Below are 17,378 nucleotides of genomic sequence, written 5' to 3'. Positions count from 1 at the left end.
TTTGCTTGATATTGTTTTGCCGCGGGATAAGATGTTCTAGTGAGATGTTGTTGCAGAGTCTAACGTTTTAGCAGATCACATAACAGGCTCGATGACGTGATGAATAGACAGTTTTAATATGCCGTCAAGGGTGCATCAAGTGGATGCACATATTCGTGTATCGTTAAGGCGAGCCCGAAGACACCTTCCAAGTATGGTTATATTTATAAACTTCAGATGGCTTGGTCTTGTGCGGGTCGCACCGATATACCAGAATAAGGCTCCCGATTAAGCGGGGTAATAAGGCGCAACCATTTCTAGTAGTACATAAGCTTATCACTACCGTACTGTTTTCTACAAATGTTGTAGTACCTGAGCTGTTACAATGATAAATATTGTTCAAGTTTACCGAGCCTTAATGTCTTTCTAAACACTTGACTCGATATTAAACTCAGCCAACAACTTTTGACCATATAGCTAGCATTGATACCAAACAAGATGTCGTTTTCAACTTACGAGGCGTCAGTTAGTGCAGTCCAGTGCCAAGAATGAAATTGGCGACAGGTTACCTGGTTACATTATACGGCGAAGCCTAGAATGAATTGCATCATCTTTTGACCCCCCATTTGTCAGAAACGAAGCGGAATATGTAAGTAATCCTTGGCAACAGATAGTATTTCACCTTCTTATTATGCATTAAGCTTGTCTTGCACTTGAGCCTCTACTTTAACAGGACCACCTGCACGAAGCACCCAATCCAAAGCCCAAGCGATTTTAAGCGAGGTATACACAACCCCTTTTGACTACACAGGAGACGTAGAGAGAACGGTGATTCGTACACCGGTTCCTATACGCCACATCAAACATAAAAACACCGAGGGAGTGGAGCATGAGCTAGATATTGACCTTGACACTACTCGTCCTCGTGATTCAATAAAGATTTGTCTTACCACATGAACAATTGAGTTGCCAAGTCTTGAGCAAAACCAAACAGGAAGGTATCTTCAATCTTTTAAGAATATGATAGGTTATGGCCTCGGAAATGTTTAGCCGGTACACTCTCTCACGCCATTCTTAGCTGGTCTTCGGCTAGCCATCACTTGCTTCATCGAACTTAGCTAGGTACAACTCTGACATGCACTTTGCCGCGTTCCTTTGACGTCCCTCTCGTGGGAACTTTTACTGCTAATTTTCGGTCCTACCTGACAGCGAGATTAGAAGGACTCAACTAGACTAGGGGCTAGCCTCGTCGAAATTACCTTTCTTATCTTGAACTTCCTTGTCACCGAAGATCAGCACGCAATTGGCACTTCAGAATTATCCACTCTGGGATATAATATAATACATCCAACCCCCCACCCCGATACTCCAGGTAATAGAGAAGAGTAGCGTTCAAGCCTATCTCAATTAACACCTCACTTACCCTCAAACTTAACAAGAAAGACGTTCTCAAATCCCCACAATGCTTTTCGCAAAGCTATCCTTGGCTCTGGCTGCCATGAGCACCATAGCAGCCGCAAACCCTTTACCTGACGAGAAACGCGAGCCAGCCCAAGCGTACGGCACTCTATGGAAAGACGAGCCTACTAAGGTCGCGCGTGAACCGGCGCAGGCATATGGGACTCTTTGGAAGGATTCTCCAGAAGAAAAGCGTGAACCCGAACCTGCTCAGGCATATGGTACGCTTTGGAAGGATTCCCCAGAGCCTACTAAGGTCGCGCGTGAACCGGATCAGGCCTATGGTACGCTCTGGTAAACAGCTTTACTGAATGTCAGTCAACTTGGACTTTAAGTATGTTCCATCTTTGTTTACTACTCCTCTCGATTTGCGCTACTTGACCTCTGCCAATTCCAAAATGATAATCAAGAACTGATTCGCAAATAGACTTGATCGAGACATGGTTGAGAGTTGAGATTGAGATTTCTTATGTGAGAGGACGAGCATATATTCGGATCCAATGCTGATGGTGCGCTTCGTGAACTATTGGGTTTGCGTATAACTTCTAGACCTCACTCTCGTTTATGGTGACCCGCAGGAACCTATGCTGGTATGATTGCGAACTTAGAAGTTTGAAATGACTATTATAAATTCGATGTCACGTTACTTCAACAACCCTCTTCGATGTGACACTGAGAACAAATCGTAGATATAGAAGTCGCACGTGATATTTCATGTATCCATCTCTTGCGAGCATTTAAAGGCCAAAGGATAGGGATCTGCTTGTTGCAGATCGGTCATGACGTCTGGCGTTAATTAGACTTGAGGACCATTCAAGTCGTAAGAATAAATCCATCGGGTCCAGGTGAAAGGGATGTGAAATGCTTCTGGAAATTGTTTTCGATACCTCCTGGAGACTAACAAATCTTTGGGATTTGGAGCTTCAAAGAATACCCCAGTGGTTCTTCATAGTGTATTGAAACTTTAATGAAGGCCAGGCAACATGACCTTCTGCTTCAATCAAGATATCCAACAAGCAGTGCTGCTCGACAGGATCGGTGAAACGCTCTCCGCCTAGACCAAAATATAAGCTGCTTTCCACAAATCTTGGCAACCTAGACCTACACATTGCAATAGCCATGCCTGCAGTAAACATCGCGGACAAGAACAGGCGGTTTGAGATAGCAATACCACAAATGAACCTGACTTGGTCCTTGATATTCTCCTTCAAGAAATGTCAGCAGCTGCACGTCTTGTTAATGGTTTTCTTACACCTTGTTCACGATCCGCCGTCTTTCTTTCGATTCCCAACTGCGGTATTTGGGGATTGTATGACAGCAGAAGGATACGACAGATCCCGAGGTATTGATTCCCAGCAACTACACCGATCAGCTCAAAGCTATCCAGGTCGTGGCGAACCTACTATGGCAATCATTCAAATACCATTTTTCCGGCAGTATTTTACCTTTGTTAGGTTCTGCCATCACATCCTTAATCGGTGTAAAGGAAGCAGGTTTCAAAGACTCCCAGTTGTCGACATAAGAATTCAGAGCTTTCCACGCTTCGATAACACGGGGTTTGTTCCCGTAGCAGTAGTTGAGGATATCTGCTGTATGAGCAATTATTCGATGTGCCCATGTCCAGTCGTCAGCTGCGCTGAAAGTTCGATCGATGTGACAGTAGCCAGCTAGTGGGCGGAGAGGGCGTTGCGTCGTGAATGAGATGAAGATGTCTTGTCGGAGACCAACTACTAGGCAAGCTTCTCTGAGACTTGATTCTGATGCCGGTTCTTGACGTGCCCGGACAAGGAAGTGTGTTCCGAGGATATGACCTTGTGTTGTTCCGATCGGTTCTGGAAATTGACTTAGCTTATATAAAGTAGCACTGCATAGGATTCTCCGACCAGATAAGTCTCTAGCGCAAGGTGAACGTACCTGTCATTTCATCTAAAAGTCGCAGAATGATCGTTGCCGCAAAGAGATTCTCGTCTAGCAAAGATTTCTGGTCATTAAGCGCTGGAATTAGCTTTTCCAGACAGCTTCGTTGGTACTTGTCCGAAGCATAACGATCAAACTTCCCATTCAGACTCATGTGTTTCGCGGACACAGCAAGGATGGCATCGAGCAAGGTTGAATCAGATGCGGCAGCGGGAACAGCAACAGTTAAGAAGTGTCGTTTTTTATCGCAGTAATCAAACTAGTTTTAGTCTCAGCGAGGAATAAAGCTCGACGTTGAACGTTCTATGACCGAGTCGTGTGGAGAAATATCTTGCAATATTTGGACGGTCTGTGATTACTTACCCATGAACATAGATCAGTTACGAAGTAGCGCAGGAGTAGAGCACCTTCGTCCGGCAAAGGAAATAGACATGAACTAGCTTGGACTATTGAAATATTCCTCGTTAAGCCAATATCAGACGAGAATGTTCCAGACCATGGCACATCGGTCGGATGGTCAAGGTTAACATGGTAGCTTCTACCCGACGTCGCTGATGCTGGACTCTGCTCGAAATGGTCAAGCAAATGTAGCCTCGGAAGGGTGAGTTCTGAGATTGAAGAATGTGATGACTGAGCTGGACCTAAGAATATTCCCTCATTGAACTCATGGTGTGCTGCTGAAAGATTTAGAGGCGTGCTTATGTTTGGAACCGCTGTTGCCTCCACCTCACTTCGGGATTGGGAACATGTTGGTGTAAACCCCCCTACTTCAAAAGCTAGCTCTTCATCGTGACTTGATGAACCACCATCATCATTATTATTCAGATAATAATGATGTTCTTCATCTCGATTTACATCCACGAATACGACTTCATCCTGTCAGCGCTATTGGCAAATCCTGCATAAATCATTGACTGAATATTGTGGAAGCCAATTTGAAAAGGCTTAGAACTCACGATCTAGAGACACGGGAGTCCAACACTGATCTGTCTTAAACTTTGGCAAATCGGCCTTCTTTCGACCAGGCTTTCTGTGAATCCCGGGATTGTGGTCGTGCCGAAAGATGTATTTGGTTTTTTCGGTACATGTTCGTCCAGACTGGACGCATGCAGTACACGATGGCTGCAAACCGTCACCTGAAATGTAAAGTGAGTCGGATGGATGAAGTATTTATACATTACTGACCACTTACACTTTAGATGACGAGCTTCGCATTCATTACTTTCATTTGCTGGATTAGCTAGACACATGAGGGTTCAGTCAGAGGTCACTTACCACGCACGTCACGCGTCATGTTTTGTGTTGCTATGCTCTCTTGAAGACTTGTCGGACAATGTAGAAGTGCACTTCGGGGGAAACTACTCATTTGGGAGCTCCGGGGCTTATTTATAGAGTGAACCTGAAGGTGGGGAAGGTAAGACGTTCTGCCTGAGGATCGATTCATTAGCTTAGAATAACTCCGTATTAGGTACACGTCGATACTTATCTCATATAGAAATCCGAAAACCTTTACGGACTTCTTATAGAATTTCGTGTAAATATACGACTTATATGACAACCCTTTTTGATCATTTTCTCATGTTGCACATTGATTAACCAATGCTTATATAGTGGATATTCACTTCCTATTCCGTCCTAGTCTTCCCACGAAAGTACCGTAAGGGGCACGGAGTATATATCTATGCAGTAGAGTCTGTCTTCACTATTAAACTTAACTCGCTCTTCCACTTTTATCTATTTTATATCCCAATAGGCTTCCCACATTATGAACATTAAAGTCAATATAACCACTTGCTTGCATCTGACTTGCAGTGCATCATCTTGACGATATGCATCTCCATACATTACTCGCCTTTTGTTTTGCCCTCTATGTAAATATCTTCTACCTAGATATCTAGCTCCCACAAACGTTTAGCAGTTGGAAGAGCTCAAAATTCCGATTTGACCGAATCAAAAATTTCAACTCTCCCAAAACCGTAAATTCCCCCAGTACGGTAGCGGTTTTCGCCTCGCCCAATCAAATGCCTCCTTCCCGCCACCCCGCATCCGGGGAAAATTGCCTCGTTAGTAAGAGGCATCAGCACTAAAGAATTTCTCAGAGGTCACGGAGTAAGTGAACTGTATTGATGGGACGGACGGGATTACATAAGTTGCGTTGTCTCATGTGTACAGGTATAGTAGAGGGTTGTATATGAGGGGTGCTTAAATGCGGAGGAACGAAAGGGTGGTAGAGGGGGTAAAGATTCCCGGCGCAGCTTGCTGGTACGGGTATGTGAAATGTGTAATAGGTAGGTCTTGGGTGTTTGGTGGAAGGAGATGCATTTGGAAGATAATCCCGAGTCTTCCTTTATTCATGGAAGATGGCACGGCGTGGAGAAGGCCAAGTATATATAGAGGTCACCGTCGGCGTCAACTCTTTCAAGCAAGATTCACACCCTTAGATTCCTCCTACTCATCACTCGCAACACTCAAGAAAATGCCCTCCCTCGAAACCCAAGTCCCGCTCTTCGTCAACGACGGCCAGCTGCAGCCACAGAACGTCGAATACCTCAAACCAACCACCCTCGATACCCCCATCGAAGAAATCCGGCGTCGCTACAGGGAAGACGGCTACGTCTACATGAAAAACGTGCTCCCCCGCGCCGACATCCTGAAAATCCGCGCCGAGTATTTCGCCCTCCTCTCACCCAGCGGGGTCCTGAAGCCCGGGACTGCTGCCGTAGACGGGATCTTCAACCCCTCCGGCGACGCGCTGGACTACCCAGCTTTCGGCGCGGGGCATTATGCGGGGCCGAACGAAGGACCGGGTGCGGAGCGGTCTGCGCGGTACTTGGAGCTGGGGCTGCGGGCTCATGGCGAGCCATGGTTCAAGGAGGGGCTGTGTCGGCATGCGGCGTTGTTGGGGTTTGTGGATCAGCTAACGGGGTGGGGTGAGGATACGGTTGTGTTGCAGCGGGCGTTGTTGCGGAATAACACGCCGGGGAATAAGGCGATCGGCGTGCATTATGATCAGATATTCCTGCGGCATGGGGAGGATTCTGTGGTGACGGCTTGGCTGCCTATTGGGGATACGAAGTCTAATGGCGGGGGGCTGATTTATCTCGAGGATAGTAAGTCGCTAGTTGCATATCGGCGTTTGGGATGTATGGTATGGCTGACAAGTTGGAAGGCTGCTCGCTTGGGACAGAGATCGAGAAAGAATTCACGGACAAGGCGAAAGCTGCCGGGATGGCTGAAAAGGAGGCCGAGAGTGCTTTTAATCAAAATATGATGACCGGCGGCATGCTCTCGCAGGGCCCTGTTGGGTTTGGGGAGCACTATAAGAGGAAATGGTTGGTGGCTGATTATGAGGCTGGGGATGCTGTGTTTCATAACGCGTACTCCGTGAGTGAAGATTCGTCAAAGTCCAATTCAAAAGCGAGGAAAACTTACACGAGATAGATTCATGCATCAACGACGAATCATGACCCGGAAGGGAGGATCCGCTTGGGAACGGATATTCGCTTTGCAAACTCTAAGCGCCAGTGGGATACGGTACGTGCTCAAACCCTTTTATAGCACCTAATAATTACTTACATGTATAATTCAGAGGTGGTCGAAAGACTTTGTATTCGGCGATGGCCTTTGAGCAGCCGTGCCATTTCGGTCATGGGAGTCTTTTCCTTGGCAGAACTTCTCATGGGATCGATCTGTTCTGGTGGAATGTATGTAGCTTACCGATCTTAAGCAAGCACTTGCTTCACATACCAAACAAATGTTGTCCAATTGAAAATGAACTTTGCATTCCGAGTCTTAAGGCTATGTCGTCCGACGACGACTGACTGACTCAATGAGAACAGCGCTGCTGCATATAAAGAAGGGCCCGATCGACCAAGGAAGGAATGCCTGCATCTCACCATGATCTATCTCCCATACGCACCATAAATCTTCAAGCAGGAATTCCCAAATACGCCAGATGATCCGACATTCCCAACCGTGTCCAATCATTTCGTTCTGCCTGATCTGCAACCCACACCAAACCAAGCATACCCGCACCATTCGTTGCAGCACATCCATCTCGAGATCTAGCATGAGTGCGGGGAATCAAGAGGATCCACGGGCTCTTGATGACAACGTTGTATGCAATCTTGGCGGAAGCATCCTGGAGGGCTTCGGTCGTCTTCTCCAGTAGTCTTTGATACCGGAATAACAGGTGGGTTGCCGTGGAATGCGGTGGAAACCGCATAGCCCAGTGCTTGAAAGGGATGCCGGGGACACTCCAAGGGTCGATATTCAATCTATCACCAGGGAGTGTGTCCGAATCGGGAAACAGATCGGAATCCGGTTTTGGTAAGAGTTGCAGGTGTTTATGGCCCTGGGATGAGCCGGCCTGTTCGCCGCAGTTGTACAAGACCAGCTGTTCTGTTTTCATGGTTTTCATGATTTCCAGCACGGCGGCGAAGTCTGACAGATCCAGGGGATCGGTTTGGGGCTTGTATTTATTTGTGTGCAAGACGAGTAAAGGTCTGTGGACACAATACATGCTGAGCTCAAGAGTATGGTCTGGCCCAACGGGGCTGAGGACAAATTTGGGGTCGGGGTTGACGAAAGGTCCAATAGCTTGGCTCCGTCCAGGGGCATCGGCAGAGAGGATTGGCTTTTTCTTGATCCCTCCTGAAACGCGGAATTCAAACTGGAGTGGTGAGTCAAAACTTCTGTGAGGCTATGAGGATCACTATACCTGGAAACCATTGTGCTCGATGCGCTCTGATGTTGACGGCTGATAGAACAACTCCCCACGGGCTAGCAGGTCATCAAATCTCTGGAGGGCGCGTTCTTCAAGATCCTGTGGCAAAGAATTTGAGCTCATTTTGAACCAGTATGATATTCCGAGGTTAGATCGGGGTGGTGAGAACGGGTTTTGGACTTGAAAGTGCTTGATGTCGAGTTAGTTAGAAAAAGGTTGTATCACTAAGCAGTGTCTATTAAGTTTCGAAGAGTTAGACGTTATGAAATGATGAAATAGTCACTCGGGCCTATATCTGCACCGTGCACCCCAAAGATCCACTTAAATCGTTGATTTCTCACTGGAATGAGGAATGAATTCTCAGAGACTTTAGGACTTTCCACTGTGTAGGGCAGCTTAACCATATGCGTGATGAAAGCGAGGGAATGTCAGATATGGGAAGACCTTCAGTCAAAAGCGGAAATAACTGGCCTTATATAGCTGTAGGCCCAGTTAAGCTAGAGCGGAAGCGATCAAGGTGATTAAGTAATCTCTCCACTTTATTTCAGGGGAAACTGCCACCAAGCGAGAAGCAAAGGACCACAAGTCTACTCCCAGGAATATCTCCAAAGACTTGAGGCCGCAGAATCCCCAACTAGAAGCGCTTTGCCTGTATTCGCTGAAAAGAATACGATTCTCTCTATCTAGATTAAGTCCAAAGAACTTGCCACTCACTCATCGCAGCCTAAATAAACAGCAGATATTAATATCTTGCAGAATCTACAGTCAAAGTTGTTGCTGTGGACTAGTCACGCGATATATATCTCTACACTCAAATATCAGGATTATTTGGGTGCATAGCTATAGGATAAAGCTAAAGACAATATATAGGATTGGATTACAAGACGTCTTTGCAATTAGACAAGACAAACCAACATTCTCAACACGAATCCTCCACAGCAGATCCATCATCGGTATGCACAGCACCTCCAACATCTCCCTCTCATCCCATTTCCAACCCACGTCCCACAAACCCCATCCGGAATCCTCATAATCCCCTTCTCCTTCTCCCTCTTCTTCTTCTTCCGCGCCCCCAAACTCACACTCTAGCTAGACATACTCCCAATCACCTCGCCCGTCCTAGGCAGCACAACACTCCAAATCCTATCCTGGATCTCGCTCGGGAGAAGCGCAAAGCGATTAAAACCCGGCAACATATCCAGCATCTCGAGCTCCTCCCTCGTATCAACACACATTAACCTCCCTTCCCTTTTCTGCAATTGCAGATGGCGTATAAACTCATACTGCTTCTGCATTTCCGCGTTTGCTGGAACAGGCAACGGCGTTAGTAAGAGCAAGAGCGTCGGTGATGATCTAAGAACCCATGTCTTGGAATTGGAATTGGAAATACATACATTTCCTCTTGGCGAACAGCAGAGCCATATCTTGGTCTATCTTGGGGGTTAGTAGATGCATATGCCAGGCACAGGTATATATTACTAGGCCAGCGCAGAGCGTTTTGCTTACAGTGCCTCTCCATATCTCTTCGGCCAGCACAACTAGCATCCCACCACGCCTTCCGCACCACGCGGCAGTTGTCGAGCGGATAGCCCAGCGTCAGTAGACTTGCACCTAACTCATCGTTCTCGTTCGTGGTTCCGCCCGCGGGTCCATGGTATGGGTTCTGGCTTGGGTATGAGAGGGGCCTCAGCGTAGGCGTATGCGTATGCTTTGGCATATTAACCCTGTATTTTCGGCTTTGATATATATTGAGAATTAGGCTTGGTGGTACTAAGCAGATGTCGTCAATTGTCGATGAGTGATGATAGAATAGTGTTTATTCTTGCAGAGAGTTTCGTGGATGGTGCGGTTTGGGTTTGGGGAAGAAATATTCGATGGCGGTTTTGAGAGAAATGTATAAGTGGAGTTTTTAGTAGTGGGGATACTTAAGTACCTAGGCGTGTAGATAATTTTCTCGGGAACTATAACTAGCCAGTCCAATTTGATATTTTGTATTGTTTGGTAGCATTGTGTCATTGTTAATTGTTCCAAGACCCCAGTTTTAGCCTAATATAGCGCTCTACGAAACACATCTGTGGAACCTTTGATTCGTTAGTTAAAGAAATGTGAGTCAGGAAGTTTATGGAATGGGTGATCAAGGAAAATATTTTAGTTTACAGAGTTTATTGATAAAGTCTATTACTATACATAATAATCACTGCATAGCCCTCAAGTGCATCTTCCTCGAAAGACTAGCATTATCCCAGTATATGGATATCTATTGCTATGAAATCCCAGATATAATTTCCCAATTTCCCAATCTCCCAGTCTAGCCCAGCCCAACCAATTGTATGTCTGAACCGTAAATCAGAACAAATGACATATCATCCCATGGCCTCGAAACCCCCCCATAAATAATCATTGTTCTGTCACATATTCATCCATGAATGCCCGGACTTGACTTTCGAGCTGTTCCAAAAAGTCTTCCTCATTCAAATCATTCACAAATCTCTTGAACCGCTCTTCTTGGGTATAGTATCCCATTTTTTCCATGATTTTCATCCCATTGAATATCGGAGGATACATCCTAGTTTTCAAAAAATGGAGTGTACTTGCGTCGAGGTGAGGAAGGTAAGTACGAACGAAGTTTTCGAACTCGATATTGCGTTGCTTTTCGTACGATTTGTGGGGCTGGCCAAAATCGGATATGTCGAACATCCGTTGTGTCGTAAGATATTCGATTGTAGGTAACGAACGTTGATGTATGTGCTTCCTATAATTTTGCAGCAGGATGCTTGATAGAGTACATTGTGGGACGCGTTCGAGCCCATTGGGCATTTGCACGGTAAAGTCCTCCTTTTTACATGTCTCTAGTCTCAGAGTAGCGAAGTTGAACTGATAGAGACAGTTGACGACGCGCCATGGAACTTTGCTCCCCGATGCCAGCATCATATGCGGCACAGAATCCTTGATGTCTTCGGTCTCACCCACTAATCTTGATCCTATATGGTAGAACAATGCTAGTGTGAAGCCATCGAGCATGAAGAGGGCGTCTTGGTCGATATTGAAGTAGATTGGATGTTTAAGCCTTTGACCGAACGAAGGTTTGTAGGTGGCTAATGCAATACTACGGGCTTCGGAACAGGCGTGAAAGATGGAGGGGACCTTGTAAAGGGCTCTCAGGTTGTGTATTATAAATTTGTACCTAGATATCGACTGCTTCTGTCCTAGGAATTTTGATGTAATGGTGATAATCTGGGGGTCAGGTAGTGCATGATTCCAGATCATGCATCGCAGTTCGGGAGGTAGATTTACAAAAGATGCAACTGATGAAGTCTCAGACGGCTGGCGGGATGGCCGGGAAAGCATGGTTGAAGTATGTTCTCCGGTTGTGGGAGTTTCTGGCTGAAGGTTCATTACCGCCGTTATTATGTCGTCTGGAGACAGAGCTGTCTTCATTGAATCCTCTTCCAACATATGTCAAGAATGTGTTACGGTCTTGATAACGATGGTGGCGGCATGCTTGCGTTGTGGTGTAAGTGAAGGAACATGGGGGTATTGCTTAAATACAAATAAGCAGCCTCTAGCTTTGGCGCTAACTTGCGGCTGTCAGTCCAATTTGAAAGTTTTTTGACACTTTATGACGCAGTGTGTTGGTAAAGTTTGGTTGCGCTAATGAACTTAGTCGCTCTTTCCAGAACTCTTCCATGCAGCAGCGCCTACCTTGAAGTTGCTACAGAAAATCTAAAGTTTAGTAATTACACTAGTGGCATGTATAATATACCACATTCATTACACCCACGCTCAATCTTCATTAAGCTTTTAAACATTACTACACTTTTCACAAGTCGATACCTAGATGCTGCGTAACTGACTTGCGACATTTAAACCCCCCAAAACAGTCGCTTTGCAATAGCAACATTCTAGAAAGCATAAAATAAGTTGGACAAAATGGCAAGCCAAACACGTCTGACAGATACAAGCTATAATTCATGAATGGTGTTGTTAATCCGAGGGATCAACATCGACTAGCGCCGAACTTCCGACCACGCCATTGGAAATCCCCGGATTTAGAGATTGGCGCGTGGCGTACGTCCAATGCACGATAAGACAGCCGCATGAGGAATAAATGGAGATATCTAGACGACGGGTTAGATTCCAGTACGAAATTTGCTGCAACGTCGCATTCACGACAACCCAAGCTTCACTTTGAGACCGAAGAGACACCATGGGGATATACGGGATTGAGCTATGCCCAGTCTCATCATGTTCATTCGAGCGAATCCGTCCAGTGAGGAACATGTCGATACCTCTAGACTCAGGATTAATTTTCCCTTTCGCTCGTTCCGTTTTAGTCTGTGGACGTGAGCAAGCAACTGCTGCTTTGACCTGAGCAGATGGTGAGCATACCTGAGCCGGGGGTGAGCATGTTGGAGTAGAGTCTGAATATATATGTAATATGGCGCGAGAGACATCACATTTGAATAGTGCTTGTCTTACTTTGGTTGGATGCTACAATGTACTCTGATTATTCAAACTCAATAAAGCCTTAGCTTGTGCTAACAAGTTCTCAAATGAGTCAGGATGAGCTACTCAAGACAGGAGCGGTGTTGAAAGATGACAACACATGCATGAACAGAACTCCCATTGCTCTCGACGAAACTGCCAGAATGTAAGACTTACCTTTTACGTTTGGAATGGTTTAGATTGTGTGCGAAGTAACTGATCTTTCAAATTGGACTAATAACAAATTTACTTTACGAGACTTACTACTAGATTTGAATTGTTATGTCGTAAACTTGCGTTAGAAGAGATCGCTCGTTAGTCCGGTGTAAGTCGGCTCCAGCTGCCCTCGGTTAAACCACCTTAGGCACAGCTCCAAAAATCGCAATCAATTATCGTATCTCAAACTCTTCCGATTCGAGCTTACCATCCTTCCACATGTCGATAGCCTCCCCATCCATTAAGCCGTCAACGTAGCAATCGCTAACCAGGCGGTATACCGAGCCATGCTTCCTCAATACAAAAGGCACTCGAGATCCAAACAGGATAACAACCATATCTCCAGTTTCCATAGCCATTGATGCGCTACCGTGCCATCCTCTGGACGTCTTAAAGAATGCCACACGATTGCAACTCTGGGTAAGGACATCATGGATCCATTCCCACTTTCCACCAACCGCGCGTGCTTTGAGCTTTTCAATAACTTCGTCTGCGTATGGGATCCAAACACTTGTCGACTCCAGCTTTCTCATTTTGTGACTTGGTACTTTGCATCTTTCTCCCCTTTGGTAGCAACTAGTGCAGAGGTCGAAAACGCCATTCGAACAAATATTGCAGTGGTAGAACTTAGATGATGTGGACGATGCTTCGCCGTACAAGCCGCTAATGTAATGTTTGCAGGTGTCACACCACATAGCATCGAACGAGATATAGCTGTCCTCTTTGCGGTTTTGCAGAAGACGCAGAACATATGATGAGAAGTTCGTCAACTGTGCCTGCAAATTAGAGTGGGAGCGTGCTGCGACAGTCTCGGAAGTCTCATTAAGTTGCCAATGATCTCGGGTGATACGCCTTGATATGTCCAACAGAATCTTTTCGACTGAGCCGCTGTCAAGCCCCGTTTTGTGACTGTTCATCGCCGGATATCTAAGGACCGAAGTCGTGTCGACGAGGGAACCCAAGTTGAGCCCTCGCATGGATAGAGAATCCACAGTAGCATTCAAGTGATATTCGAGATTAGATCCTCGAGCTGCGTCGTAGAGGAACGGTAAGAGGACTGGAGTGGGTTGATTGTTGGAGATATCCCATCTCGGTATCCACGATGGCCAAGAGCTGCTATAATGTGCTGTCTGCCAAGCGTAGCAAAGTACCTCAGGATTCTGGTATTGTTGAAGAGATTGTACAGCCACTTCACGGTACACTTCGTATGTGCTCATGCCATAGTCTGCTCGAAAATCGAGATGAGTATTACGTGTCTAGTGATCCGGTTAGTCGAAAAGACTGAACGCATGACAGGATTGGCTCTCTATTCAAATCAGACTTTTGGGATTACTCACGTCTTGCGGTCCCATGGGATGATGTCTCCTCTCAACAAGTTGTCCATGCTCGCCAACGACGTCCTGACTGATAACATGATGTATCATGGCAAAGACCTTATCTCTGGGATCCGTAGACTGAAGGGGCCTGGCCAGATGAAGAAGCGCCAAGAACGGAGCTTGTCTTCGCGTTACCAGCGTTTTATCCCACATGAACTTCGCATTGATGAACCCATCGTATGAAGTAAAACGTTCTTTCTTCCAGTGTGCTGTGTAATTGTGGATCGCTCCAAGCCAGGCCCACGATGCGGACAGGGCTATAAGGTCCCATTCAATCTCAAGGTCACCACAGAGGAGCCAGATGTCAAGGGTTTGTCGAACTTCTTGAACGACCCAAACTCTGAAGAACCAACCAGCTTGGTAGAAATGCCAGAATGAACGCCATTGTGCGCGAGAAAATTCTCCGGCTTTGACGGGATAGGCTTCGCTGATCATTTTCCCCTTTCCGTATTCAGCAGACAATGTCGATAACCAGGTAGCTATTGATCCACCAGGATCACACCGGTCGTGAATGCGATGCGCAATATTCCGAATCATTGCCAGGACCTCCACGGTATCCTCATTGCCAGGACCAGCCCACACGAAGACGCGAGTGGCTTGCTGATAGATCTTGTTCATGATTGAGACTTGCTGATTACGTTCTGGGATATCATCTTGATTTATGCATATTGCGTCGGCCCAGACAAGATCCGGCTGATTCTTTCGACGGAGGCAATGCAGAGCAGCGTACAGATTCTTCGTGACAGCAAAGGCCTCGCCATTGCATGTCAGTTCGGTAAGGTCATTTGCATCACCCCAGCAATAGCTGAGGGCGTGATATCGAGGTGAAGAGGAAGAGTCCGCGACGACCTCCAGCGAACATGATAACCTTTCATTGTCTGCTCCGGGATGCAGGCGTAGTAGCCTGATTGATCTCGCAAACGGTAAAGTGGCGTACAAAGAAGACTGCGACATGTCCAACTAAAGATTTGAGGCGCTGTGCAATGTTCTAGGAAGTCGCGGAGGCATTGGAGAAGCAGATCAGAGCCAAGTTGCAATCAAACGAGCCGATCGATGTCGACGGAACGAGACTATGAACTCGAAAATATTATTATTTTAGGCAGCAGTATCTTAAATGCAAGGGAGGCTACTGTAAGGTAGGCAAGGCTGTGATGGAGCAAAGTAAGGTATTACACAGAAAGTGGAGAAATCACGTTACCGTACGCACCCATATCAAGCTGGATCAGAGGGTAGCAAGGCAAGCTTGGATGTAGACAAGGCTTAGGAAGCTTGAGACTTCAGGCTGGAGAGGCCAGTGAAATATCTGCTTAGTGCAGGTGAGGCTGTGTGATGGATAGGTCTCTGATTCATGATACCGATGCATCTAGGGGCGTTCGCAGATGGTCGAAACCTTCGTTGGGGACAATCAAGTCCCAGGAGAGTTCGTGAGGCTCTGCATGGCCCAGACTAGATAAATCTATGGTCCTAGTGAAGCTGTATAAGACTATCCAAGTCATGGTTTGTGGTGGAGGACTTGGGTGAGGTTGGCATTGGCTTTTCTTATTAGCGACCCGGTACTGTACTCTTAATGGCGTGCCAAGACCAGCTTGTGCTTCACTCCACTCCACCTCGTCTCATAGTTATTTCATTCAACAACACCATTTCTAGAAGACCGCAAGTGCATGGTACGTGTAAATACCTGCTCTCATTTGACGCTGCCAGAGCTGGAGGGAATGGTTTCAATGCAAGGGTATCACTACAAACATTGCTAGTATATGAATCCAGAAAGAAGTCTCCCAATCTGCTCACCGCTATTGTTATCTCCCTTTCTTTTAGCATAATTATATGAGATGCTCCTATATCGAAGTATGACCTCGCAAATCAGCTAGATGAAGTAGATTTTCTGGGTGGTTGAGCACCATTCAACACGTTCTGGAAGAGGCTCAGCCTCACCATTCTATTGAAACATCTGTCAGGTTTCTATGTATCTTGTCGACTATACCGTCATCTACTCTCAAGATCGGGTTTCAGTTGAACCAGTGTAGCTAAAAGCTCGGCCATTGTAGAAATTAATATCTGATGCGAGGTCTATGCTTCTCTACACTAGATAAGTAGATAATTAATAGATTCTTAGAATAATAGTTATAATAAGAAAAAAGAGGTATATTATATCTTTACGCATATTCTATAGGTATTCTCTACACTGGATAAGCTCTGCTAAGAGTGATCTCTATAATAGATGAGCTTTAGCGAAAGTGGAGACTTTCTATAATGGCCGAGCTTTTAGCTATACTGGTTCAGCTGTAAGCCCCTCTCAAGATTCAATTACAACTCGAAACTTTCATATCCCGTGATGTAATGTGTTGCAAACTCTTCTAATGGTCAAAGAGCGCTGTCCGGTGCGTCAAGAGTTAGTAAGCAAAGGTATATATGAATGAAAGAGTAGCCTGCAGCACATATCTCCTGTGAAACCAATTTTCATTAAACATTTTTCCACCTCGCTATACTTTTTGCTAATTCCCTTTGTTTCCTAATCCCTAAAGCACGTCAAGCGTCAAGCCCCCTCTCCCTTTCAACCCAGACCGATCCGCAAAGCAATCAAGCAATCCTCATATCCAATCCACTCCACTCCACCATTTAATTCGAGCAAGCCAGGAACCTCTTCTTCAGCAAGAAACCACAGGCACAATCTGCAACTCAGCAGGCTGACACGTCGTACTACTAGTACGATACAACTGCCCCGGCACCCAGTTGGGATTTGTCCAAACATCTTCCGAACACTCTAGAAGCGCCTTCCCACTCCCCACACCTTTCAGCTGATCTCCCCTGCTCACAAGAATGACCGAATTAGCTTCTGATCTCCCCTATCGCTTTCCTCAACTCGCGATCGATCCCCTTTCCCCAAAAATGGTTCTTTTGTTTTAGATTATTGAAAGCAGAGATACACTTACGAGTCATCCTCCCAGCTCTGACTGACGTTAAAAACCCCCGCATCCTCAAACGAAAACGTGGTGCTGGTTCTCGCAGTCGCATTATCAGCGCAACTCCACACTTCCCAACCGGCACAATACACGCCGGGGTAATCGTGGCATGTAGCTGTGCAAAATGTGGATGTGGATGTGGATGGAGACGAGGTATCGATAGCGGTGTTGTTTAGGGCAAAGGAGATGCTGGCGCTGGAGGTGGCGAGGTGGGCGGGGGTGCTGTAGATGTAGGATGCGGTAAAGGTGATGTTGGTGAGG

The 17,378-nt window shown here is 46.2% G+C and overlaps 2 protein-coding genes across 2 annotated transcripts; one reads left to right on the top strand and one right to left on the bottom strand.

Annotated features, from left to right (window-relative positions):
• Positions 1 to 5,797: 5,797 nt before the first annotated feature.
• On the top strand, positions 5,798 to 6,912 carry LHYA1_G007965 (uncharacterized protein; the record flags this gene model as incomplete). The annotated part of the gene is made up of 3 exons (XM_031152888.1): positions 5,798 to 6,464; positions 6,524 to 6,738; positions 6,796 to 6,912. Coding segments are annotated over 3 exons (999 nt in total), but the record flags the coding sequence as incomplete, so codon positions are not given.
• A 6,042-nt stretch (positions 6,913 to 12,954) lies between these two features.
• On the bottom strand, positions 12,955 to 15,111 carry het-6_22 (Heterokaryon incompatibility protein 6,OR allele; the record flags this gene model as incomplete). Its single annotated transcript, XM_031152887.1, has 2 exons — positions 12,955 to 14,037; positions 14,119 to 15,111. The coding sequence occupies 2 exons, from the start codon at positions 15,109 to 15,111 to the stop codon at positions 12,955 to 12,957; spliced, it is 2,076 nt and encodes a 691-aa protein (XP_031002893.1).
• Positions 15,112 to 17,378: the final 2,267 nt, after the last annotated feature.

Source organism: Lachnellula hyalina (assembly GCF_007821495.1).
Source record: "Lachnellula hyalina strain CBS 185.66 chromosome Unknown contig00146, whole genome shotgun sequence".
Lineage (NCBI taxonomy): Eukaryota > Fungi > Ascomycota > Leotiomycetes > Helotiales > Lachnaceae > Lachnellula > Lachnellula hyalina.
This window is presented reverse-complemented; position numbering and strand designations above follow the sequence as displayed.